Raw genomic sequence first — 26,529 nt, forward strand, 5'->3', positions numbered from 1 at the left:
AGGAGGGAGTCTGGAGGTAGAAATGCAGAAGCCCACCTGTGTAACCTGGAGGACAGACACACTCGTACGTTTCCTGGCCGAGGGGATGACAAGTTCCTCCATTCAGGCAGGGCTGGGACACGTAGCAGAGGTGTGATTCTGAGTACTGACAGTCCTCTCCCGTGAATCCTGGAGCACACTTGCAGGTAGGCTTTCCTATCAGAGAGGCAACTTCACAAGTTCCCCCGTTCTTACAGGTATTGCTCTCACAGGGGTTTCTGTACTGACAGTAGTCTCCAAGAAAGCCTTCTCGACACCTGCAACAGAGAAGAAATGAATTGCAGCATACTCACCTGAAGCCTTGCTGTCCTGGGAAGATTTCAGGAATGGAAGTTCCACGGCCACTGAAAGTCTTGAAACTTGCCATAATTAACAGTAACACTAACAAACCTAAACATTAACATCACAGATGTAACAGGGACTTCCTGTGGGACTGTCTCAAATGAGATCACTGAAATCTTAAGTTCAAGTTGTGAAATCGCTTGTTACAAAATAAATAAGCACCAAATTCAATCACAGTTACATCAAATGCAGAACCTCGTTCTTGCACTTCCCTTCAAAACTTCAGTAAAAGCCTAAGTGTTAAAGAGTTACTGAATAACAATTCCTTGCACCTACTCCCATTCTAACAAGCATCCTTTTCTAGAACAAAATCAAGCAGTATAATAGGTATTAACATCAGGTATTATCCGTCTTTCACAATATTTATAAACATTGTAGAAATGAAGTGTCTGGGGGCCTGAAGATCTGTAGCAGATCTTTCTCCACAACACTCCCGTGAGACAGGAATATACTGTTATCCTCATGTTGATAAGTGCATCTGGGACTGTGACATGCTGAAGCCTGCACTCAAATAGCAACACAAGCACTGCAGTCAGGTCTCCCACGCCCCTGGCTAGTACCCTAACGACAAGGTCATTGTTCCTCTGTCTCCCACAGAAAAACGAGTACACACACACTATCTACAACCAGGGCAATATTTTATACAAAGATCTCCGACTGCAGAATAATTGCAGTTATTTCTCTCTAACCTAAACTTATGTCAATACAGTCTGACTGCGTTTGTCAGTTGTAATCCATCTTTTAGCTGGCCTTTGTACCACAGATTTTCCATTTAACTTCCAGAGATAAAGGATGCAGGCAAGCAAGCCTGCAAAGCCCATCTCTGCGTCACCCACAGTCCCATTTGCTTCTTTCAGGTAGCAGAAAGCTGCAAGGGTATGCGCTGCATAAAAATAACATCTAACATACAGGACTGCCCACTTGCAGTTTTTTCTATAGTGCACAGCTACCTGTTAACTGGTGAGTAACCCAATATACACACAGCCTGGGAGAACATGTATTTCACTTTAAAAAAAAGTCAGAGGTGAACATTAGATATGCTTTGTTCCAGATCAGGAGAGGTGCAATTATTAAATCAATGAGTTACTCAAACCTAAAGGGAGGAGATTGCAACTGCAAGAAATACACAAAGTCTCGAGTTAGTCCTCACACGTGAATGTATCAGCAGAAAGGCTCCCTTTTCCTTAAGCACTTAAAAGTGTATAGTTGATTGGAAGGGGAAAAAAACCCAAAACCAACCGAACAACAATCAACGCCAAAAAAACCCCACCACAACAGAACACCACACCTAAGTGGATAGGCTTTACAATTCAGCTGAAAAAATCAAAGTATGGTCACAAAGCTGTGTTTTAAACAGAATCCTACACGGATCTGCCTTTGTTCCTATGCTATTCAACACGTCCATCTATGATTAACAACAGAAAACCTCAATGCTGGTCAAACACACAGGTAAGAGAGAAGACAAATTCCAGATAGACCACAGTAAGATGAACAGCTTAACGAGGCAGTCAGCACCCAAAATGCACTTTAGAATTGCTAAGTCACACATCTAGAAACAAAACATACACAGCAACCCTTCCAAAAGAGGAGACTGATCTGGGAATGACATACTTGCTCTGGGAAGTCCTAACAGTCAGATAAAAGTGAATTCCTAGTGAGACATTTGGCCAGGAATACTTTACATGGACAAACAGCAAATATCAAAGTAGGAATAAACGAGATTATGATATACATGATAAATGCTTGGCACAACCATTACATGAGTTCTGGTGTTTGTTCTTTGAGAAGGAAGAGCTGAAGTGAATTCAAAGAAGCCAGTAGTAATGATTAATAGAAAACTGGCCACAGCGAAAAGCTCAGGTAGCTCAGTCTATTTATCAAAAGGAATGAGACAGCTAACCAAAAGCTCCAAGTACCTACAAAAACTCAGATTTAACAATAATTCCCAATCTAGAAAGCACAAGGGATAACAGATATGAGCATTTAAAAGTTGAAGCTAGATGAATTCAAATTAGAAATAGGGTAATATCTACAGTCTCTCAGTAGCAGTGAGAAACAACTGGAACAACACATTTAAGGTTGCAGTGGAATTTCTCCATCACTCATGCTTGTTTAAAAGAACACCAGGATTGGCTGTTTCAGGAAGAGTATGCACGCTAGTTCAAACAAAGCTGTTCAGAGAGGTTATTATCCAAGTTATGCAAGGGGTCATTACTAGATGACCACAACTGTTTTTTCTCATGTTAAAATTTATTAACTAGCTTTAGCCATATGTGTAAAGCAGGAAAGTCACATAATAGATGTGCGTAATTGTAATTTACCATTGCCCACACCCAAATTAGGCTCCTTTCACCGTATCTTAATACTTTCAACTTCATACCCAAGAGCAGACATGAAAGAAGAGATTTTGCAAGGCGAGGCAGGATTAATAAAGTTACAGAAAGCAAATCCTGAGACAATACCCATGCAGAGTATCCTCTGCCTCTTGTGCCACCCTTGGTGTAACAGCCGAAGGCTGTCGGTCAGCGCGAGCTGCAGCCACATCACACAAGAGGCTTCGGGTATTCTGGGCCTAAGCCACGGCAGTTCTATAGACTTCCTTTAACATCCCAAATCCCTCCTCGATTCAGGTTGGAAATCAGTCCAAACGCCAGCGGGCTACAGCACAGCTTTGTAGGAGCTCAATCACAGAGAAATCTGGCACCCAGCAGAGACGGCTGTGCCAGAAGCTGGAGGACTGCTCGACTCCCACGGCATTCAAGCCTGCACACGGTGCACTGGCTGGCTCTGCTCACAGACCGTCTGGGTAACCACAGTTAAATCATGTCTCTGGACATCTATATGTGCAGCCAGCAATTGTGTAAAGACAAACTGAACTTCAGTCCCAGAAGTCTTACAAGATTTGGTCATAGGGATTCCTTCTGGTTTTACCACCATCAGTGATGGGGGATTTGGGCAGCTAAGGAGTCCTCAGTGTCAGCAGTGCACCAAGCTCCTCGGACTAAAGGCCACAGGCACAGGACACACACTTGTAGTTCTCTTTATCATGAAAGAAAGAGCAACAAACCAGAACTTCACAGAACCCCAACTAGGCCATCTCATAAGGCAAATGAGCTACTCCAACACCACCCACTCCACCAACAACTACAAAATAAACCAAAACACATCTAGAAGTTGAGTCCTAAAGTGATTTTTCATTGAAAGACTGTAAAGCAAACCAGAAAGTCTAGAGGAACATTTCATGTTTTGTCCACAAGCAGCAAACCACCAAAATATGTCTCCTCTCCCACCCACCAACACTCAGGGATGCTGGAAGGTGCATTTAACTGTTGCTCCTAGACAACACTGATTAAGAATATTGCTGGTACAATTTAAAAGGAAAGCTGAGATCTGTGCTCTGAGACAACACAACCATCACCCACAAACAGCCCAGCATTTTGTACACAAATGTTCTGGTACAAAGTTGAAGAGTGCTCCAAGACCAGGCTTGTTCTGGTATCTTCTGAGGCTAATCAGAAAAACATGAGGGAACGCTCCAGCAGGGAACAGCAAAAGTTCTTTTAACTTTAGTTCCTTACATTTGGGAGGACAAAGCCTTACAGACTATGCCAGAGGGAAACATGTCTGCCTGTGGAAAGACGGTAGGTCAGGTACACACAGCCCCTGTACCCACCATTTTGTTCTCCCTCTGGAGAAGTGCTTGGTCACTCGGTTATGCAACTTTCCCCTCCAGCAATTCAGTGCAAGCCTTTCTGAATGTTACAGAACAAAAAACCTACAGTCCAGATTTTCAACCATGTCTCCTGTCATCAACATTTCTAGGCACAAATACTAGTAATTTAGTTCTAAATGTTGGTGTAGAAAAAACTGCAAATATTTGCCCCCGATTCATGGGGGATTCATTGGGCACCACATTGTTCCTCTAAAAATAGAGGCAAACACTGCAAAAGTGCAGTCTAAGTCCAGACTTTTTTAAAGGATATGATTAAACTCAACAGCAACTCCAGCTTCCCACCACCCCTGCTCTGCTCTCATCCCATCCTACTCTTTCAAGTTCCCTTTAGGAGAGGAAAAAAAAAAAAGCCACTTGTCTACAGAGCAGCTTAAAATTGTAGCAGCTTGTGTCAGCTCCAAATGACATGCTCAGAACAGGAAACCAAATCTTTTCCAAATAAAAGCCACTGTTTCTCCTCAGTTTTCCATCTAACACTCAGAAAAAGAAACAGGAAGATGAAGTTTGTTCTGGCACTTTCTGGAAGCACATGAGGTCTCTTAACCTACTTCAACAGGAATTTAATCTTTTAAGAACAAATTTCACATACAACTTAATTCAAATCATGATTTCTGAAAGCTAGAGAGTTTGAAATGGGAAAATGTCCTGTGGGCTGCATCAGCTATGCAGCTGCTTCTAATTAAAGCTTCTCCTTTACTCTCTCTGGGCTACTTTCCAGCACAAATACTTTAGAGCTCAGTCTTTTTTTTTTTTTCCCTCCTCCTTTTCAGCTCCAGCCTGCATTTGCCTTAGCTCAGGCTCTCATGGAGCTAAACAAGAGACGTAAAAACAAAACGAAGGTATTTATCCCAGTTTGAAGTATCCACAAATCCACAGAGCTGCATTCACTCTAACAACCTAATGCTGCAAGTGAAAGTAAAAGATTCACGGAAGCTGCACTTTTGGCTCTTCTGCCACAAAACCACGTTGAAGTTACCTTCCAAAACTTAGTTCTCTCCTGCTCTCAACAGACTTCTGGAAAGTATGTCTGGTCTGTTGGAAAAACTTCCTCATCTGCCGTACTATATTTGCCTGGGCACATTCACAAGACAGTCTCTTCAAATGCACCTTATAGACAATTTTAACCAGACTTCCAGATGTTTGATTTTCATGGGAGTTTTCTACTCAGGCCCATGATATCATCTGGAGATGTACAGAAGGAAGCAGATGGTTTTCATTTAAAAAGCGAAGGGAAGAATTTCCTAGTAGTCTTGCTTCTCCCCCCCTCAACCCAATACTCCCTTCTCTTTGACTGGAAGATGCTTCAACAGAGAGGGAAAAAAAATGCAGTCTGATGACTAACGTGAGAAGGGTCTCAGCTATTTTGTTACAGATTTTAACCAGACTTCCCTCTGGCTCCCAGGTTCTGACTCCCACACCTACACCTCCTCTCAGGAGGGAGAACAGGATTCTCTGGTTAGCTTTACAAAGGCTCCTTCCCATGTCTCAAGGCACCCATTTATGCGTCATACTTTGAATGCAAACTGTGGGATGGGACGGCCTCTCTGCTCTGTGTTTAAAGCACCACACAGCTATTGTTCCTCGTGCACAGAAAGTGCCTCTCCAGCGTTCCACTCCACAGTGCTCTGAGGAGTAACAGCAGCCACAGTCTGAACGGGCAAGGTTTAGTTCAGCTTTTTCTGCCCATCAAAGCACTGAACAGCTTTTGGTCTGCACAGTAGAAAATTCTGACCGAGTGACTGAAGTCACAATTCTGTTCCCAGAATTGAAGCTAACAGTGTGTGTACCCTCCCCTTTTTCCTCTGCCCTGGTCTCAAGGGTCTCCTTTAACTTCTGAAAGGAGACAGAAGGAAACAGAAAAGGGCAGACCATTCTCAGAAAGGACAACTTTTCAACTTCTGCATTTAGCCTCTTCTGGAAAACTCTCAGACCTCATCCTGCTACAAGGTCTCTTATGGGTATTCCCCATTCACTGGTCTAGGAGGGATTAGTCTCATGAGACAGATCCTAAGAAGATGATATCAGTTGCAGTCTCAGAAGCAGTGCTGCAGTCTAGGATCTTGCCTTCAGCCCCAGAAGTCCTCTTAAATCCAAGCTAAAATTAATTTATGAAGATCTAGCTGGAAGGAAAGGTAGGAAAAAACCTGGCAAGGGTGTCGGAATTACTGATGGTTAGAACTGGGATAGAAGCCCCTTACTGCCATGCTACTGCTGAGTTGAGTTTAGCATTTTTTGAGGTCCTCCTGTTGCCAGTCTGCAGATAAGAAGTAAAAACTCTATCATGCAATGTGAAAGGTACACAAACTTCTGCACCAGGTGAGAAAAGTGCTGCTTGCTGAAGAGAGAGGAGCACACAAAGTTGCACAAACCCTGACAGCTTGGGGCACGAGAGGATGTGCTGAAGGAGACCGTGCTTTTGGCACTTTAGTCTCCCCATTTGACTAAGCACAGCTCTGAGGTTTTTTTACACCATCAGGACTAACAAAAGACCTTAGTGTTAGAGCAGTACTTGGTTTCATACGGGGCTATGGCTATCCCTTCTGGACACATGAATTGCAACAGTCCTAAGGTCAAAAATTCAATCTTCAAAGCCAGCCAAGCATGAGAAGTAGCAAGGCCCGGTTTCCTCCCTAAACCTTGGAGCACCCCTAGGTCAACTCCCTTCCCACTTCTGCTTCTCTCCCTGGCACAGTCTTGCTTCTGCTCCCTGTCACTGAGGCGGGAAGCTGGGAGAGGCCACAGCTGTCAAACATGGAGAAATCATTTAAGAGACTCTCCTTTAGGGCCCAGCCCCACTCCAAGAGGGACTGCTCAGTCCTGCATTCACCTGCAGAGCAGATCCTTACACTCAGAAAACAGCAGCCAGCGATGCCAAAATCTCTGCTTAGCTTGTCCTTGAAACAGCTCCTTGTACCCACACCTTCCTTCCCAGCCTGCTGCAACTGCAGAAACACTGCAAGTTCACAGTACTATCCCACAGACTCTTCCTATTACTGCTTCCCCAGTCATCCAGCAGCAGGAAGACGAGAGACAGTTCACAATTAGCATTAAGCAACAAGGAATCATTATCCCGCTTCTCTGCTGGATATGAAAGGATGCCAGAAGAGTCCTTCGTGCTTGACACCTCAGTGTGCAAAAGGCTGCCTGGAGATGCTTTGAGGGGAAAAAAAAAGCCACCATCACAGCAAAAAAACCCATCACAGTGCAATGCAAAGCCAAACTCCAAACTGAACTGCAACTGCTTTTTGTCAAAGCAGGACTTAAAAAGCTTGGAAGGATGGGTGCCCTCTACAATGTTGCTGCAGAAACAGGCATATTCCTCGGAATAAGGCCTGCACCTTCACCATGCTGGTGGCTGAATGAGTATAGAAAGAGCTCTCACACAAAAAAATCTGGCCTTGGAAGATTCAAACGCAGGAATGTGTAATTTTCTAAATATAAAATCAAGGTCAGGAGAGGTCGGGAACTCTATCAAACAGTGCCACAGAACGACAGCCATAGGCCAGCAGCGTCACCAAGGGAACGGAGATACTTAAAGGGCGCTCACAAGAGCAATCTGATAAAGATCCAACCCCTGCTTCCTTAGAAGGGTCACAATCACTGTTCCCATAACAGATGCCAGATACACCATAATAAAGGTTTCTTAGTAGAAAATCAGTTTTGTTTTTTTTTTTTTAATGGAGTAGATGCTACAGGATTTTTGAACAAAGAAAGTTGTTTAAGCACTAAGCTGCCATTAGCTGCTGGGCCAAATATCTAGACTAGGTGCTCTGTTATCAGTGCTTACTCATGTCTTATGACATTTGATTTCTGCTGATGCAGGTTCTCCCTCAGCCATTCGCTTGATTCTTACAGACAGCAAGATTGACTGGATGGCCTGACCACACACTACAACAAACAGCTCGGTTGAGAGGAGATACAGAAAGAGGAAGAGAGCCTGTTACAATAACTTATTGCTCGGCAGAGGAAGTACTGCAGATAACTTGAAAAAAGTGGAAGGGGTGGAGATGTTGCTAATCATTGAGTGATCCTGCAGAGCCAGAAGCCAAGCTGCTTGTTATAATAATAAATTCAGTCTCCTGAGCAAAAACATTTATACTCTTACAGCCATCAAAAATTCAGAAAGTCGTTTACATTACTAAACCAGATCGAAAGTTCCACTATTCAGAGTTCCTCATAGTGCAGGAAAGAAAAAAAAAAAAAAACCTTAAAACCAAAACAGGATGCTAAGAATCAGGCTGCTAAAGGTAGAGACTCCACAACTGAGGTGGGTTTTGCTACTTTTTTCCTTCCTTTCTGCAAAAAGAGTTCTTGAGTCACAACTAAAAAAAAAAAAAAACAGTCACATACTAATCTCTGTATGCAGTCCTTTCCAATTACTCTGGCACCTGCAAAGGAACTGAGCTGTTACTTGAAGGAGGAGTTGGCTTAAAACCTGCAAGAACACTCTGCACAAGAAGGAGGAAGGCAACATTAGAATTATAAATAACTCTGTGCACTAAAAAAATGTAAGAGTGGTCAAAGCTGCCATTGTAATGAGGGAAATGTGTCAAGATCTGGACTGCACTACAAATAGTGAACAGAAGTTAATCAGATGAAAAAACTTAGACTATAAAAGAAACAATTGCTAGGACATGGTTAAGAGAAACATGCAAGTTGAAGAAAACATCCTTAGGAAGGTACAAGCAGCACCAACATCAACACCAGTCTTATTACCTTCCTTGTGACCTACATTCTTTGGCTCCAGACTACCATGCTTAAGTACACATCAGAAAGACCTACTAACGTCACACTATTTCTTGTTTCAGTCTCAAAATACAAGCGTAAAGCAGGAAAAGTTCCAGCTTTCTTTTCAGAAGGGCAGCTCGTTTCAGCTGACATCAATGCAAAGCCATGGAAAAGAAAAGACTAGGAAGCAGCAGGAGTTAGAAATTTAAAAAAAAACTTACGCGGAATAACAAGTCACACATTTGCTTTTCTGTGGTCTTTCAGCACATCAGGTATTGATTTGAAACTGAGAAGAACCTCAAATTAGATTATGATTTCCCCTTTGTGTGTCACAGGTGCAATTTAAGTATATTGAGTTTTATGTATCACATTAATAGAGAACTAAAGGTTGTGGCTAGGAAAGATGGATGTGCAAAGAACAGTAAAGAGCAGAGCTGTGTGTTAATTAGGCTGAATCAGTGAGACAAAACTCACTAATATTTAAAGAATTCTAGCATTAAGATAGTGATTTAAAATGCTAGAAAATTACATAACTTGCACTGATGAAGTAAACAATGTTTCAAAGATAATCTGTTTACTGCAGACATAGTAAATTAAACCTGTCAAACAAGGAGGATACATCTTTTGACAAAATATCCCTTCATTAAAAAAAACCCAACAAAATCCAAATACTGCAGTTTGAAAGGTGAACTACATTTAAATAGATGTGATATCATTGTCCAGACATCACACACCCTGTCAAAGCTTCTGCTGATGAGTTCTCCACACAGCAGCAAAGTGAAGGTACCACTGAAGAGGGGTGTCAACATTTACCAAAATCAATTACATAATAAAAACAAACCAGGATGTTTGTTTGGATTGTTTTGTTGGTTTGTTTTTGCAACTCCCAGTATTACCTGCACTTAAGCATGTAGAAGGGAACTGAGATGCTTCAAAGTGCAGAATAGTTCTGAAAAACCACAAAAATATTCAAACTGGGGCTGAAGCTCTAAAAAGTAAGGCAAGCTATAAGACGAAGAGCAAGTTTCAACTTAACTCGTGGGCCTGGAAACAAGGTACAGAGTTTACCTCTATGATTGATTTGGCCTCGGTTCCTCATTTAATGCAAGGAAATCCTACTGACAAGATCCAAACCCAAGAATTTCAGATTTCTTACATTACAAAAAGCTAGAACACAAGAAGTAACACATTATCAAGAAACATCAACAGTCCTAAAACTTATGCTGAAAGCGCCCAGTAAGAAAATCTTAAGAATTCACATTTCCTTTCTGGCTAGGACCCTGAATGAAAGATTGGTAATTAAATGGATAAGAAATTAAATCAACTTACTTGCAATATCCTGTACCATTTTGATACGAAATGCACTTTCCCTCATTAACACATGGCTTGGAATCATCCATACACTGCAAAGCTGAAAGAGAAGAAAACAGTCAAATCAGTAGCCACAATACGTGTCAAGTCAAAGCTTCATTAGCATATTTGGGCAAATGAAAATTTTATAGGACTGGAACAAAAACAAAGACACTATCACATAGTTTAATTTCATCTCTGGCAGCATCAAAAGAGCCAGACTGAAAGAAGAATCAAATACAGATTTGTTCATCAGGCAACCAAATCTTTCCAGAATATCTGTTAGGTAGATTTTCAAAGCAAAGCATTCAGTAATTTCAGCAAGCTACAAAGGCATTTGTGTCAGCACCTGCATATTTTGGGTTAAACGTCCCCAGTTACTACTTTCTGATCAAAATTCTTGACTGAAAGTCTCTGAAATTAGAGGCAAGTACGCCTAAGCCTTCTTACAGAATATTTTGTCTCAAACTCTTTCCTTCTTTTTTACTATCTCTAGGAACACTTGGCACTGAAACAGGGCCATCCGTCCCTCATGAGTTCACCTGCCACAATCTCTAGCAATCCAGAATTTTCTGCAACGTCTACTGTTGTGGTATTCTGATTTCAGACAGAATTGTGTTTGAGAGCAAGTGAAAACATCAGAGCTGTTAACGACTTTCAGCAAAGAATTTGGTATTTCTAAGGAGGAGATGCTCAAACTCAATATTTTCACTGTTATGTTTTAAAAAAGGCATTAAGTATGATACCATTCAGGGCTGCTCAATTTTTATCCAAATCTACTGGAAGCTCTAGTGAAGTCTGTCCTGATGGAACCAACACATCACCTCCAGCTCTGGCAAGTGCTTGTCCCATCACAGGGACCTGAAGCAGCACTCGGTGCCTATTTCTGAAGTGACCAGAAGGGTGAGAATTATGAAACCCTGCAGGAGCAGAGTGCACTCTGGAACCACAAAAATTTAGCCAGTCCACCTAGACCACAGCCTGCCATTTGAATAGAACCAAACCAGCAGATAAAGCTCCTAGAACCAGATCATCTGGGTTCTATCCCAAACTTATCCGCATACTAAGAAGTCACAAGCTCTTCCCAGCCTCCAATGCTGTTTCCTGGCCCCCAAACTCAAACAATTCCATGTCTTTATGGACCTCATTTCCACAACCTTATTGTATTTGGGAAAGCATTTAAACAATCTTAATTAAAGGCACCTACAGGCATCAATAATACCCAACCATCTAAACTGCCAGCTGCCGTAGGGCAGATTCCCCCCCCCTTTTTTTTTTAAGGATTGTTTTCCTTTCCCCAAGAGGTATTAAATTTCCCAAGAGGTATTAAATTTCCAATACAAATTCAGCAAGGGGCCCCAGGGAAAACTGGTCCAAACCACCACTGAAGTTGATACACTGGTGACCTAAGGAATGGGATTCAGAAACAGAAGAGTTAACACACCAGTCCCATTGAGCTCTCCCTGCAACCAGCCCAAATTCAGTCCAGCAATTGGACAACTTGGAACAGACTTTAGTTCTGCTGTCCAGAGCTTGAAGTGTTATTGAGAAATAACCCTGGAGCACATAAACAGGTCACACACACTACGAGGCACTATAGGAACGTTTCACGCTTGCAACCCCTGTAGAGAATACAGTTAAATTAAACTCAGTTCCCCGGGAAAATTATCAGTGTTTCCCACAATACAAGTATGCTTATTGCTGTTAACTTGATTTCTGAAAAAGGGGCACTTGGATGGCGCTGCTTCTGCAGAGCTCTCAGGAAATGAACAAAATTCCACTCTGAGCCCCTTTCAGATAACCCCTGAGGTCAGGGTAACTAAGCGACCGAAATATTAACACGGATTTTGCACAGCATTCCCTCCCACAGAGGGCAAGAACACTTACGCTGATTTGCACCTGTCTGACAATTTTTATCCCATTTAACGGCAACATCCACATGGCTTTGACTCCCAACTTCATCTGCTGCTGTCTAACACTGCAGCAGCTTGTTTTCACAGCGAAGATTAGCTCCAGTTAGCAGAGCTCGGTTACACTGTGTCCAAGAGAAACTGCACTGTGTCCAAGAGAAAGTGTAACGATTCCGACAACTCCCACCACCCCTGCTACTCCAGGGAAATGGAGGAGGGTTAAAACAAGCCTTCCCACATTTCAGAGAACCACGAGGGGAAGCAGGCTTGGTATTCTCATCTCGCCACCTTGAATTTTCATTCTTTTCACACCAATCAAGCCAGTGAAGCAAATACTCAGAGGATTATTTCTTTTGTGCTCAATCTTTCAAACACAATTTTGTAATCTCGTCGAGTACTCGCGTCCCCAGTGAGAACTGAGCAGCCAGTTGATTTTGTAACCCACATAGTAAAAGCTTAACTAGCACTTGGCCAAAAACACCCAGCAGCACAACTGGACGGAGGGGAACAAGAGGCTGATGGCTTTCGGGGTCACAGTAAGGATCCAAATAAGTGATTCCAGTTTGGCTTGCTGGGCCAAATACAGACACAGCAGAGAGGATTTAGCAAAGTAACCACTAATTTTTGCCCAGGTTTTTGACAAATTATTCCCATCTTGAACTGCTGTTTAGCAGGTCATTAAACTACCACCAGCCCTTACAATTCTTTAACAGAGACAATGAGGCAATAAATTTTTAAATATCTATTTTGTCTATAGTAACTCTGAAGTGAAAGACGCTAAGAAAAATACAAAATATTTTTGTGTTTGTTTTCAGTTTTGGACTAAAACAGGCTGAAAGTAAATATTTTGAAATGCAACTAAAGCTGAAGTGAATGTAAATGTAACCATATTCTATATTAAAATAAGTATTAAAGAGCCACGTGACTTCTTTAAAAAAAAAAATCACAAGGGAAATCAAAGACTACAGTTCTCATAGTAAAATTAGCATTTCTTTGCACAAAGCACTGTCTTCCTGTATTTCATGATATCTTCCACAATTTCACAATGCATGCAAAACATGTAATTTCAACACTACTTACTTCAAAAGCTACTTCTCTGCTACTCTACCATGTTGTGCTCAAGAGTTAACAGTATCAGGAACTTTACTTCGAACCTCAGCAGCATAAAAAGTTTGTTTCACTACACCCGTTACATTAACTGGGAATACTCTGGTGTGTACAGCACGAGAGAAGACAGCCTTGTCTTGAAAAGATAAAGCCACATACAGAGAGTACCAGCACGCTGTCAAGGCTTTGAGTCCAACACGTTGATTTTGACAGTTTTCTTCTGCGTTTAGCAAAAACAGGAATGGTGAATTGTTAGGTGGTTTTCTGGACTTGCCACAGCTTGACAAAACCACCGAGACCACCAGAAGCTGGGTTAGCCCAGACCAAGCACAAGCAGTGACGTTTCCAGTCCTCACACCCTGGTGCGGTGGAAGGCTTGCTCCCACACACCAGCAGGTCACCAAGGGGAAATCCCCTGGCTTTCTCAGGTACTCAATTGCTTCATAATTTTTATCAGTCCCTTTAGGGACTATTGGGAAGACACCCCACGGTTTTCGAAAGACTGGCTTCTCATGAACTGGGCAGGCCACCGTTTGTGAAAGGAATACCCAATTTCTGGCAGTCATTGTAGCTGAGTTTGAAGGATTTCTCAAATAAGGCTCTAAGTGCAGGCGAGACGAACACTATTAGCAATACAACCCAGCCTGGAGTCCATACAAACGCTGCACGTTCCTGAATTGAGATGCAAACTCTAAACTGACATTTAACATCCTATTAGAACTATTTTCCAAGGCCAGAGTGAAAAATAGATAGCCACTGCTGAAAAATAAGCACAAGCAGAAAGCGTTACTCGCAGATACATACAGAGAGTGTTGAGATTCTCAACACCCAAATAGAAATCTCACATTTAACTGGAACACAATGTCACCTAGGTTTAATTTTTTTGGCTAAAGAGACAGTTACAGCAAAACTAGGAGAAAAAGAAAAGTTTTGTTTCTGCCTCATTGTTCTTTACAATACCAAGATGATCCGGAAGTTGTGATTTGGCTTCCACACTTGATCTGCCCACTATAAATTCAGATATTTTCTAGGCTAGAAAATTAAAATAGTGAAGGATTAAGATCAGAAGTTGCATCAGAATTCAGCTTTTAAAAGAGTTTTGACATAGGGAAATAGATCCCTAATCAGAGCAAGTCTGAAAGGGCTTTGTTACAACTACTAAAAGGAAAGTAATGCTAATAAACTCCTTGCCCACAAATTCAGAAAAAGTCAAGCAGAAATAAAAATGAAAAATACCAAAACAATCAATGTTGTGAAAAAGAGACATTATAAAGCTGGTTTCCTGTAGCTTTGTCATTGATTATCCTGCATCTAAGAAGGTGCAGGCTCTGACCAAAGGTTTTACTGTAAATAAGGGGAGAGTGATATTCTGGTAGAGAACATAGTTGTACCAGGAGCTCAGCTTTCTCCTTGGAAGGACACTATATCCTCTTTCTGTCTATAAATTTTTCATTAAGTATCAGAACCGAGACCTTTGTCATTTGTGGTTGAAACTTGTCCATAGGTTCAAAACCTCTCATGGGAGAGGGGGGAAAACAATCTACTTGAACATACAAAAAAAAGTCAGGCTTAAAACACATTTAAGACCAGAAAGAAAACCGAAGGGCAAAATAGGTTTCAGTAACTTTTAAGTAGTCAGTGTATTTTCTGTCTTGATGAGAATCATGAGAAACAGCCTGACATTTCAACTGTGCTACCCATTATGTATTAAGGGAAAGGAGAGAAAAGGATTTGAAGCCCTCAAACAACAGCAACACAAGATGCATGGAAAATCCCATGTTCGTTTCTCAGAGGTGGATCAGCTCTGAAGAGGACGACCATCAGCATGGCCAGAAATGCCAGCCACACAACAAATCGAGGGGGTCTCAAATTCCAAGGAAGCAAAAAACAGCTGCTGATTCCCTTCAGGAAAAACAGAGCGTGAAAAAAGCAGTTAAAAGGAAAATGCTGAAACATGAGGTACATTCTGGAGGAAGGTCCTCGATGTGCAGAAAGGGACAAAATCCTTCCACAGCAGCACCACACACCACACAAACAACTGCTGAGAAAGCTGGTAAGGAGTAAGCAGCACTCCACATATGGAGAAAACACACAAAAGATAACGAAATTTTGGAGGAAAACCACAAAGGACTAATTACACTATTCACTAACCTCAAGAGATGACAGTTCCAGTGAGATTACATACCAGGGAAGAACCCATAGTAAATAATACCAGGGAAGAACCCATAGTAAATAGTGGCCAGCTGAAAATAGGAAAAGAGTTTTTTCTTTTTTTCTGAAGAACAGATCATCCCATGGCAGCCACACAGAGGGTGAAGGAAGCAAACTGGTAAAAATCCTTACTGTGAAAAAGGGGGGAAGCCTGATACTCAGCTCAGATTCAGAAACTGTTAACATCTGGGGAATTTAAACCAGCTGACCAGTTTGCACTTCACAGAGAGAGGGCAGTAGTTAAGGACAAAGCTTGTCTACAGGGCATGGAAATAGTCTGTAAAGTAAAATGCTTTAATCAGATTAAGACATCTCCAATATTTTTACACACAAAAACCTGAAATCGATTGGACAACACAAGACTCATCAGCTAAGAAGCTAAGCAGAGCTCAGAGGAGTGTGAAGGCAATCAACCAATACCCCATACTTCTTGGGGAAGAAAACCCCAATATCTAAACTGGTTTCCTTCACTAATGTGTCTAGACAAGTGTAAAAAATTTGAGAAGAGAATATTTAAGTGGCTTTCAGAAGAACCAGCCAGTAAAGAAGAAGAAATTCTGCTACAGAAGTTCATCAGATTTTTTTTAATTCAAGAATGCCAACAGCAAATCTAACTACATGCAGCTCTCTCAGACACACAAAACTCCATGCCCTGCCATTATCTGTTTCAGATCTCTCCTCCAAACATCTAGGAACCATAAAAACTACTAACTGGCCCTCCTATGAACAGAGTTAAGGACCATCATGCAAATTCACAAGTAGAGTTGAAGTCTTTCGTCATCACTGTCTTAGGCCCAGGAAGCTATAGGACGACTCATGTTAGATGCAGCTATAGTTCATGTGATACTGTTGCTGTTGAAAAACTACTGATAAAAGCTCACATTATAATACTGTTGAATTCAGGATGAACTCATAACACAGTTCCAAGACTGTCAGTTGCCATATTCTCCATCTCCTTACACAGCTACCGTTCCCTGCCTTCCCCTATTTTCAGTTTTCCAAACAAAGCCAAAATGCCTAAAATCCAGAACTGCAACATAAAGCGCTTAGTTGGAAAAAAAAAAAAAGTTTTCAGCAAAAAAATGTAGGGAAGGCAATTAAAGAGCTGAAGAGGTATTGGTGTTTCCATGGCAATCTGGCAGGCGGGAGCCATGCTCGCCTCTTCTCCAAAGTCTTCCGTCATTCTCCAGCACTAAATCTTTATTAATTTGAACATTAAGCATGTTTGCCTGTGCAGAAATGTTATCCCACTACTTGTGCCTGAGCAGCGCTTCTGAAGCCATCCAGGGTGTTGTCAGAGAAGCAAGATGAAGACTTGCTGCATGGAGCAAACAGCAGACGCCCGTGCCATTTTGAGATACAAAGCTCTTTTTTCATACCCACAGCAGTCTAAAAAAAGGACATGTGCCCTAGGAACAGATTATTTTCTAAACAGAACGGACGATTATTTCTGCAGATCTCAGATGACCCTGTTTAGAACGATGTAAGCACTGTTTCTTCTAGGCGGGCACTGACAGTCCTTGACTTCTGCTGTCAAGCTGATTTCAAAGTGAATTCATAAAGACTAATAATATATCCACAAAAGGACTTTTTAACACAGATGCTTAGGAAAGCTCCTTTTTTCCTCCAACATTTCTCGAACACATGCCAAAGGATGGGTGAGAATTAATAATCACTGTATCCATTCTCCACTTAACAGTCATTAGTCAAGAGTACAAACTTAAAGGAAACGATGTTACATCTGGAGTGACAAAGCATGACTGCTTGGTTTTGATATTAAGTCCAGAAGAAACAGGCTGCCAGAGTCCTGCTGCTGCTTTTCCACCTACTCCTTGTCCTAGGTTCAAAGTCCAGCCACCCATACACTCTCATGGCACAGACACCAGTTTTGAAAACAGGAGAAGCTGGACAGGACCAAAGCCTACTGAAGGGAATCACCCACCTATTGCAACAGCAACAAATAAAAAAAAAAAAAAAAAAAGGGAAGTAGCTGTGAAGGCTGACAAAAACCCAACCCATCCACTATAAGATATTCGAATGCCAAATGCCACCAGGGGCGTGAGTCCTCCTTTCCCAAGGATTCAAGTCCTGAGAACATCAGCAGGAGGATCTTCACGTATTTGTAATCTGACTAAGTGATGCCCTGCAGGAAGTGATGGGAGTTAACCAGATTCTCATCGTGTTCCCTTTTGAAAGTCTAAATCAGCACCTTTGATAAGAACAAATTTGATAGACAGTAACACCTTCAGAAAATCAAGTCCAACTTGCTCTCCCATAAGCAAATCCATAACAAGCATATCGGTACTGTCAGCATTATCTGAAGTCCTCCAAAGTTTCACTGTTTGAATACTAAAGACCTCAAACTGCAGTCCACACCAGTGCAGCACTGATTAAAAATGTATTGTAACCTGTTAGAAACACAGGCTGGCAGGCAACAGCAGCCAGGTGAGGCAGAACTTAAGACTTAACGACAGTAGGCAATTAGGGTGGGCTTAACAGCCAGGATTCCTGCCTGATCAGAAGCGAAGGGAATCTCTCACAGCCAATTATCAGGTGAGTATCCACACCAAAAGCGCAGGTGTTGCTGCCCCACCCCAGCTTACTGCACCTTCAACTGCAGCCCTTTGCAAAACTAAACTGGAAAAGCAAGTTACTGCACCATGGGGCTTGCATGATGAGGCAGGGCTGAGTAGTCCAAACCATAGTGTTCAGTGCATCCAGGAGCCTCCTGTTTATTGACCAAGAGGGCTGACATCAGGTACCTGCCCTTTCTTGCACAAGAGCATCAAGCCAGTTGAATACGCACCTGAAAATACCCTTTCGGTGATTTCATCTTTCCCTTTCCCATTAATTCAAGCCACAGCTCCCACTCCCAAGAACAAGATGCAGGTCAGTATCTCATGAAAAACAGGACTCACTTTCAGCATGGAAAGAGATTTCACCCACAAAGCCAAAAACTTTGGCAGAACGGGAAGACCTCAACCAGCCTTACAGGTGTCCATACCCAGGCAAGTGACAACAAGTGATGCCACAGCTATTTCTCCTCTCAGCCCAACAGAGAAGGAACCAGTAGGGCCAGCAATAAGCTGGTAAATTGCTGGTATATAAAGCACAGTTTTAATAAGTGCACATGACATTTGGTCTTCACAAAAATAGTATTTTGCCATCTTACATCTTACCATGTAAGCCGTTTGCAGAAATAACAGTTCAGCTGTGCACCATACCTCTACCCTAGCAAGAAAACATATTTCTGAATTTATAAGACACCTACACTTGAAAGACCCTTTAATTTTCCAGCCCCTTTTGAGCAAACCTGGCCAAAACACGCTTGGGAAAACAGCTTTTTTTAACTCCAACCATCTTCTTGCAACATATTAGTAAAACTAAGTAAGTCAGATTTCAGAGGGGCTTACTGGAAAAAAAAAACAATAATGTTTCTCCCAGGAGACAAATAATGACCATTTCAAAGTCAAAACAGATCGACTGATTGACCAACTACTCTGTGTCCAAACCGGCAGAAGTGGTTAAAGCTCTGCAGACAATTTCCACTCCTAACCATACCGAACAACAAAACTAATTATCACTGCCTTGCTCGCTCATGCCCTAAACAACTCCCACTAACACCTTCATCTGAAGAGCAATCCAGCCTCTCAGGAGTAAAAAGAAGGAATGAGAAGTCACTGCTGGTTCTCGATAGCTTTAATGTGCTGCAAAGCTGCACAAGCTTTATTCCAGGAGCAGGAGATCCACCAGAACCCACCAGTTATGCCTATGGACCAGTGATCCAGCCCAGCTGTAAAACATACTGAAAACGCCAGCGCGAAAGGGGGAACAATGACAAAAAGCGGCGCTTTCCCCAGATGTGCACACATGGCTTCATCGCGCCCGGACCGACTAAAAAGAGAAGGAGGAGGAGGAGGAGGAGGACACGTAGAGATTCCCCCCGTGTGTGCAGGAATGCCCCCAACAAAGGCTCGGTGCTCAGGTATGCGGAGCGCCGGGCGCCGCAAACCATTTTCTCCCCCTGTTTTTAAAGCCCAGCCCTGCAGCTCCGCGGGAGCAGCAGCAGCAGCAGCGGCTCATCCATCCCCGCCACGCTCCGCCAGCCAGGGGCGGCTTTCCCGCCGCGCGTGGGTGCCGCGGGGGAGCGGCTCCCCCGGGAGCGCCGTTCCCACGGGAGCGCGGCTCCCGCGGGCGCTCAGCCCGCCGCCCCCGCCCGCACCGGGGGCCGCGCACACCGACCCCCGGCGGCATCGAACCCCCGCGCGGCGACACCCGGGCGCGGGTGCCCATCCCCGGCGGGCCGGTCCCCCCCGCCCCCGCGCAGCCCCTCGCTCCGCGCACACGCACACACACACACACACACACACCCCGCCCGCCCCGCGCCCCCCGGCACTCACCGGCGGCGGGCTCGGCGCGGCGGAGCACGGCCAGCACCAGGGCGAGCAGCGCGGCGAGCGCGGGCCCCGCTCCGCGGGCCATGGCCACGGCCGCTCCCGCCGCCACGGGCTCGGCGGAGGGATCTGGGCGCCCGCCCGCGCGGAGGGACACGGCCGAGCCGCAACGCCCCCGCTTCCTCCGCCGCGCAGGGACACGCCCCGCCCGGACCGGACCGGACCGCCGCCAGGGGGCGCCAACACCGCGAGAGGAGGGGCGGGAACGGGGCGGGGCCGGGAGGGAACGGGAGGGGATGGGAATGGGGATGGGGATAATGGGGCAGCGGGGGTGGGGGTGATGGGGGCCGGACCGTGGGGATAGGGATGATGGGAAGTGGGGATGGACCACAGGGAGGGGAGATAATGGGGGGAGTGGGGATGGGGAATGATGGGGGACTACACTGTGGGGATAGGGAAGGATGGATGGATGGTCCCGCTGGAGAGTGGGGATGGACCTTGAGGAGAGGGATAATGGGGGAAGTGGGGATGGGGAATGATGTGGGGCTGGACCGTGGGGATGGGGGATTATGTGGGGACTGGGGATGGACCATGGGGATGGGAATGATGGGGGGAGTGGGGATAGGGTGTGATGGGGATGGGGAATGGTGGGGGATGGACCCTGGGGATGGAGTATGATGTGGGGGAGTGGAGACGGGATGATGGGGGCAGTGGGGATAGACCATGGGGATGTGGGAGGACAGGGAGCAGTAGGGATGGGGGATGATGGGGGCAGGGGGGATGGGGGTGATTGGCAGCAAAGGACGGGGAGATGGAGGGCCAGGGCAGCAGGACGTGTTGTCGTGCCCCTGCAGGGTGGTGGCAGTGGTGGCAGGTGCCCACAGGGGAGAACAGCAGGGTTCTTCACTGGACATGCTGCCCTGCCCTTCTCTCAGATGTGGGGTGCAGGCAGCTGCCAGGCAGGACTGGTGGGGTGCTCCCATCCCACTGGGATGGGAAACCCAAAAGCAGCCTCAGCCTCCAAGCTCACCCCAGTGGGTAGGGAAGCCTCTGGAACAGGTGGACAAGCTCACCCCCCCAGGGCTCACCCCCACAGCTGCTCCTGCTGCAGAAGCCCAGGAGGAGACCTGGGTTCCCATGGAAGAGGTCTCAGGAGGACAGCAGCTGGATTCAACCTCGATATCCCTCCCAGTCCTCAGCCATCATTTAAAGCGTTAAAAATCCTTCTGCCCTGGCTCAGGCTCTGGAGGACTGAGAGCCCTTTGTGTGCAGTGCTGACACGGCAGGCTGGCCCGTGAAGGCAGGATTGTGCCGGGTTCGGGGGAGAGAGGGGGTAATGAATAAACCTCACTGTTTTCCCCCTGTAATTCTCCAGATCCCAGAGCTCCTCCCAGTTAGTGCCCTACCCCCTTTATGATTTTTCCAGGTATGCCAATGCGACCTTGGTGACAAGTCCCCCACCATTTTGCACAGCTGCCAGAGTTTCCTGTCACCACTCCAACAGCTGCTCGTGGGTAGATGACAGTGCCTCACAGCCGTGATGGCCATGCCATGGCATTGCTCCTGGCATACACCCTCCCTGCAGCTCCTGACCTGCTGGGGTGGAGGCCAGACCCACAGCACGCCCGAAACTTCCCACATATGAAATTATAGGCGGCACCGACGAACACTTTAGTTAAAACGATCACAAAGCCAAACTGGGAATTGAGGAGGGACAGGGATGTGACTACAACAAGAAAGGCTTGGGGATGATGTCCTGAATGCAAATCAGGAGGAATTCTGGTATTTCACCAAAAGCTGCCATTTCCAGCTCCCCTCAGTGCTGACCATTACTTATGACCCCTGACCTTGAGGCAGCTCATCCTCTGCTGTGTTTCACTTGGCCTGAGCACAAGGCACTGAGCCCCAGTGCAGGGACAGGATCCAGGGCTGCCCTGGCACAGTTCCTGGGAACAACCAGCTCCACCTTATAGATGAGGCTCATCAGGAGAATCCAGCCTGGAAGACAGAAGGTGTCACTTCCCTCCCACAGGTCTGGGGAACCTGCTGATGGTTCTTATCTCTCCACTCTAACCCTGCCCTCGTGGGAGCACGTGGGCTCAGCTGCCCACAGAGCAGAGCGTCCCACGCAGGGATGACCAGCAGCCAGCACTGGAATTGGAGAGCTGTGGCAAGGTTTTTGGTAGTTTCCATCTGGTTTGCATCATGCACCATTGCCCCTCTTTGTCCACGGAACATGCAGGAGCCAAGCCCCAGCTGCCCAGGGTGGCAAGGGGAGGCAGGCAGGGTGCCTGGAAGAGGGCTGGGTGTGCTCTGCCACTGGAAGTGATGCCAGCTGAGGAATTAGGAGAGCTGAGCAGGCTCCATAGCCACGGCATCCCTAGTTAAATGGCCCCAGCAATTAGAGAAATCCTGGCACTTTAGCTGACAAAGGCAGGGAGATCAGGCGCTCTCCACGGCTCCAGCAGTCTCACCCTGCAGTGGTTTTAGTTCCTGCTCCACGGGGCATCCACACACTTGGTTCAGAAAGGGAGCCACCAGGAACAGCATGTCCCCACCTCCCAGATGCCTCACCTCTCTGCAGCCAGGGGGACGCTGACGGGCAGACACGTGCTGGGGCTCTGCAGTGCTCTTCCCAGCTATCCTGGAAGAATGCAAAATGTATTTGAACACTCTGAGGTGGTTTTGGGTGTCTGTACCTGGTCAGTGAGGCCCGTGGTGCTTCTTCTCTGTCCCTCATCTTGGAGGAACCGCTGATTTCAACAGCTTTGGATTGGCTTGCTTTGAGGAAGTTGTGTTTTCTTGCAATAGCCTTTCAGTGACATTGATGGTTGTTCAGGCATCCAGACTGCAGCGCAGCCCACACCCCAATGCCTGCCTTACATTCCAGCATTTTACATCTTATCCCAGATAAATGTTGCTCATTTTTACCTGCCCCTGATCTGGGGGTCCTTAGGACGTGCTTCGGTCATATGTCCCATTCTCTTTTGTGAACAGAAGAGCTAGAACCCCATCAAAATGGGAGCTCAGGGTATTTCATAGCTACAAGACGTCTGCAGCCAAGAGGTTTAAGAAAAGCAGGAGGGAGAGAGGTTTCCAACAAAATCCTCAGGGCTGGCAGCCTTGTGCTTGTGCCGCAAATAGCTTGTCCTGTGGCTCATCTGCAAACTCTTAACATCCACATGACTTGGCTTATGCTGTGATTACCTTACCTGCCAGCTAGCCTTGTCTTAAAAGGAAATAGAGAAGTGCAAAGGCATTCCTGCATCAAGCCACACTGGGCTCCCCTCTCCCTCTGCCTTAACTGCTGCTGCCTGCTCTCAGCAGCCCCTGGGGTATTTAAATTGCAGATGGAGCTGCTTAGCTTTTACCAAAGTTGGTCTGATGTACAGCGTGGCCGTGAAGCTCTCAAAGTGCCCCTGGTTCTGTGCATGCTATGGAGCAAGAACCCACTGATTTGTGGTCACTCCCCAGGTCACAGCTGGTGCTGCAGTGGCAGCTGGCACGGTGGTACGGCCACGGCACAGGGAAAGGGCAGCTGCTCAGTGCAATCTTTAGGTTGCCTTTTTCGGGTCTGTACCCAGCATTCGCTGGATAAACGGGAATCTGCAACTCTCCCTGAAGATCAGCAGCCTCTGGGGAGCTACACTGGTGATGTGCAGCAGGCCAGCACCCCGCTCCTCTCCCATGAAAGCCACCCCTTCTGCTGGGGGATGGCTATGCAGGCACAGCCTCCATCAGCTCTGGTCCTCATGCAGGTAGGGGCACAATAGAGGCTTCCTCCTATTCCTGTGGGACCCAGAGCATGGCCTCAGTCGCGCTCTTTCATCCCTCCTGTCCCTGGGTGGGAGCCTCATACTGCTCTGTGCAGCCTCCTCTGAGCTCGAGCTGCACCAGAAGCAACCTTCTTGCCTTATGGTTCCCTCCTCTCCCAAGGTGGATGCCAGGGGCAAGACGCCATTGCAGCTGCAAGGGGATGTCCATGGTGGGGACATGAAACTCTGGGAAAGGTCCTGAGGAACCAGACACACCTCATGCTCTCCAGACTCTGGCCCACACAGATCCCAGTGAGTAGGACTTAGGGTCCCTGTGGCTCCATCGATCACATGTAGTTCTGCTCTTCAATGCAAATGCTGTCTCTGCTGCCAATCTGGGGGGCCCCAGTGTGGCCAACGGGGAGGGTGCACTTTTGTTCTGGGTGTTGTGCTGCAATGGGGCCCATTTCCAGTGAGTGTGGGTGGCATGCCAGGGAAGCAGAGTGTGCTGGGGTGACCAGGGAGTACCCCTAAGCCAAGGGAGATGCTGGGGAGAGGAAGAGAAAAAAGAAGGCAATGACAGAGGAAACAGGTTTATCACCTCTCTGCAGGGTGCTGGGGCTCAGCCACAGTGTTTTTTCTAAGCCTTGGTTTAAAATCGCACTGGGCTCCTCCATGCAGCCATCAGCCCAGAGAACGCCACATGGCAGGGTCTGGCAGCCCCATCGGGGTTGGCATGGTGAGCAGGGACTCCCCAACTTCTGCTTTATCACCTCCGGAGTGTTTGTGAGCTCAGGCATGGCTGCAGCCAGCTGGGAGCAGCCGTGCAAAGCTCTGCAAGGCTCTGTGCTGTGGGCAAACCCCAGGGCACCCCTGCAGGGGACACAAATGGTGCCCAAGCCAGGGAAAAAAGGGAGACAGGCTGGACAGAGGAGGTGGCACAGCTGCCCCAGGGGAGGCAGAGCCAGGGACACGTGTGGGCAGCTGGGTTGGAGGCTGTCCAAGAAGCATGGGAAGGGCATCTGCAGAGGAGAGGTTGTAGCCCACTTCTCCCCAGTGCAGACTGCAGGAACTTGGGAATCTCAGGGACCCTCAAAGACCTCAGGTCTGGGGGGGACAAGAGAAACAGAGTGAGAAGGCTGCCAGGGGTTCAGTAGGTGCCCCTAGTCCTGCCCCATAGCTTGCCAAGTGCTCAGGACCAGCACTGTTGCATCACCAGGGACAGGGGAGACGGGATGATTCAGGATGCTCTGGGATGCAGCATTGACTCAGGCCAGTGCAGGAGGGCCGGTCTCACAGTCAGCTGCCCCTGGCCAGTTACCAGCCCAGCACCCTGCCCTCAGAAAAGCCTTCATTTTTGGGAAGAAGAAAATCAACATCCTTGTTCCCAAAAGGTCACGTCGCAGCAATGCAGCAGAGCAAAGTGTGAGGAGAGGGGAGGGGAGAGGGGACCTCCAGAGCCTCTCAGCCTGCCTCTACAAGGCATCCCTCCCTGGTCCAGGGGGAATTCAGAGCCCCCCAGAGGGACAGAGCTGCTGTGCCCCCATGTCAGCCACTGAGGTAGGGTAAACAAGAACTAGGGTGCTTGAAGGCCGAACCCCAACCCCTGCCACCCTGGTCATTGCTCTCCAGGCGCTTCTTGGGTGTTGGGTGCCCTGAGTAGGTGCTTGCTGTGTCACAGGGCTGCTGGCACAGCCCTTCACACCACTGGGACGTTCACCCGTGTCAAAGCAGCTTCCAGAAACCATCCAGGGTAAAATGCCCCTGTGGTCCCAGAGGGAAAGATGCTGAAAGTGGGGTTTTTCTCAAAACCTACTCAAAAGACGGGTTTGCAAGTGTGAGGAGCTGATTCAAAGTAGGGGAAACAACTGGTAATCAAGTCAACACAGAAACCAAAACCCTCTCATGTCCAAATGGCTGCTCCCAGAGTGATGACAGTGCAGAGCATGGCCACAGCCTGTGCCAGGTGAGACCTGGTTTATATTTGACAAGATCAGCTGGAGCACCCATTCAGTCTTTGCCATCCAGCTGCACTCTTTCTCTCTGAAGTTCCATACTCCACCCATGGCAGGTTTGGTAGCATCTGGGAACCAGCTCTGCCTGTCTGCTCTTGCTGCTTCACTCAGGGATAAAACCTCCATCACCCTACACCAGCATACCCTGCAGTGTAACCACCCAGCACAGCCCTGCAGTGGGCAATGGGGTACACAGCCATGTATGGTGCCTCCAGCAGGCACTGTCCCCAGCAGTACCCTGGCACTGTGACACGAGGACACCCAGGGGTGCCCAGATCCCGAGTGGTGTCAGCAGCAATCAAGAGAGAAAACCGACAGCTTTTCACCACTGTGCTCACATGATGAGCAAAGCAGCTCCCGGAGCACCCTGCACCATCCTCTTCTCTTTTGCACTCTGCTTATTCCAAAGGTTTCCCAGTGGTAATGGGCACATTATGGGAGAAGGGAGAGCCCAGCTCTGACCCCTAAACTCACCCAGAGCAGGGGTTCAGATGCTGCAAAGGTGCCAAGAGTTTGCACTGCTCCCAGATCCTGCTTTCCCTCTGCTCCACATGCACCTGGCATGGGACAAAACCCCTCACCTCTGCCCCATTGTGGGGAGCAGGTGCAGGAACTGGGGGGATGCCTGGGGGGGAACCCTGCAGGTAAAGCCTGTTCCAGGGTCTCTGGAAGCAGAGAGGGAGCTGACAAACAGAAATGAAAGTGGAAAGGGCGTTGGATAGAAAGTGACAGGCAAATGTCCTGCTGGGAAGTATCTCCATCCAGCTCAGACTAAGCATCCCGGCTGCACCATGGGCCGAGGCAACACAACCTGTTGAGGTGCAGTCCAGGAGCCCTTGCAGGTAGATCACCGGGCTCACGGGGACGTTGCCCAGGCCCAGCGCGGCTGCGGGTCTTTGGGGAGGCCAGGGCACCGCAATGAGCTGGGCGTGTCCTCTGGAGCCC

General features: G+C 46.7%; 1 protein-coding gene across 1 annotated transcript in view; it reads right to left on the reverse strand.

Moving 5' to 3' along the window:
• NOTCH2 (notch receptor 2) overlaps nucleotides 1-19,902 on the reverse strand; it is an 84,850-nt gene extending 64,948 nt beyond the window's left edge. Inside the window, exons 1-3 of the mRNA XM_027658467.1 lie at nucleotides 19,821-19,902; nucleotides 10,172-10,253; nucleotides 37-296 (exon numbers count right to left, since the gene is read on the reverse strand). Coding sequence (XP_027514268.1) covers nucleotides 37-296; nucleotides 10,172-10,253; nucleotides 19,821-19,902 — 424 coding nt within the window. The remainder of the gene's footprint in view (nucleotides 1-36; nucleotides 297-10,171; nucleotides 10,254-19,820) is intronic.
• Nucleotides 19,903-26,529: the final 6,627 nt, after the last annotated feature.

The sequence above is a fragment of the Corapipo altera genome, unplaced genomic scaffold (genome assembly GCF_003945725.1).
Source record: "Corapipo altera isolate COAL_440 unplaced genomic scaffold, ASM394572v1 79, whole genome shotgun sequence".
In the NCBI taxonomy this organism is placed as follows: Eukaryota; Metazoa; Chordata; class Aves; order Passeriformes; family Pipridae; genus Corapipo; species Corapipo altera.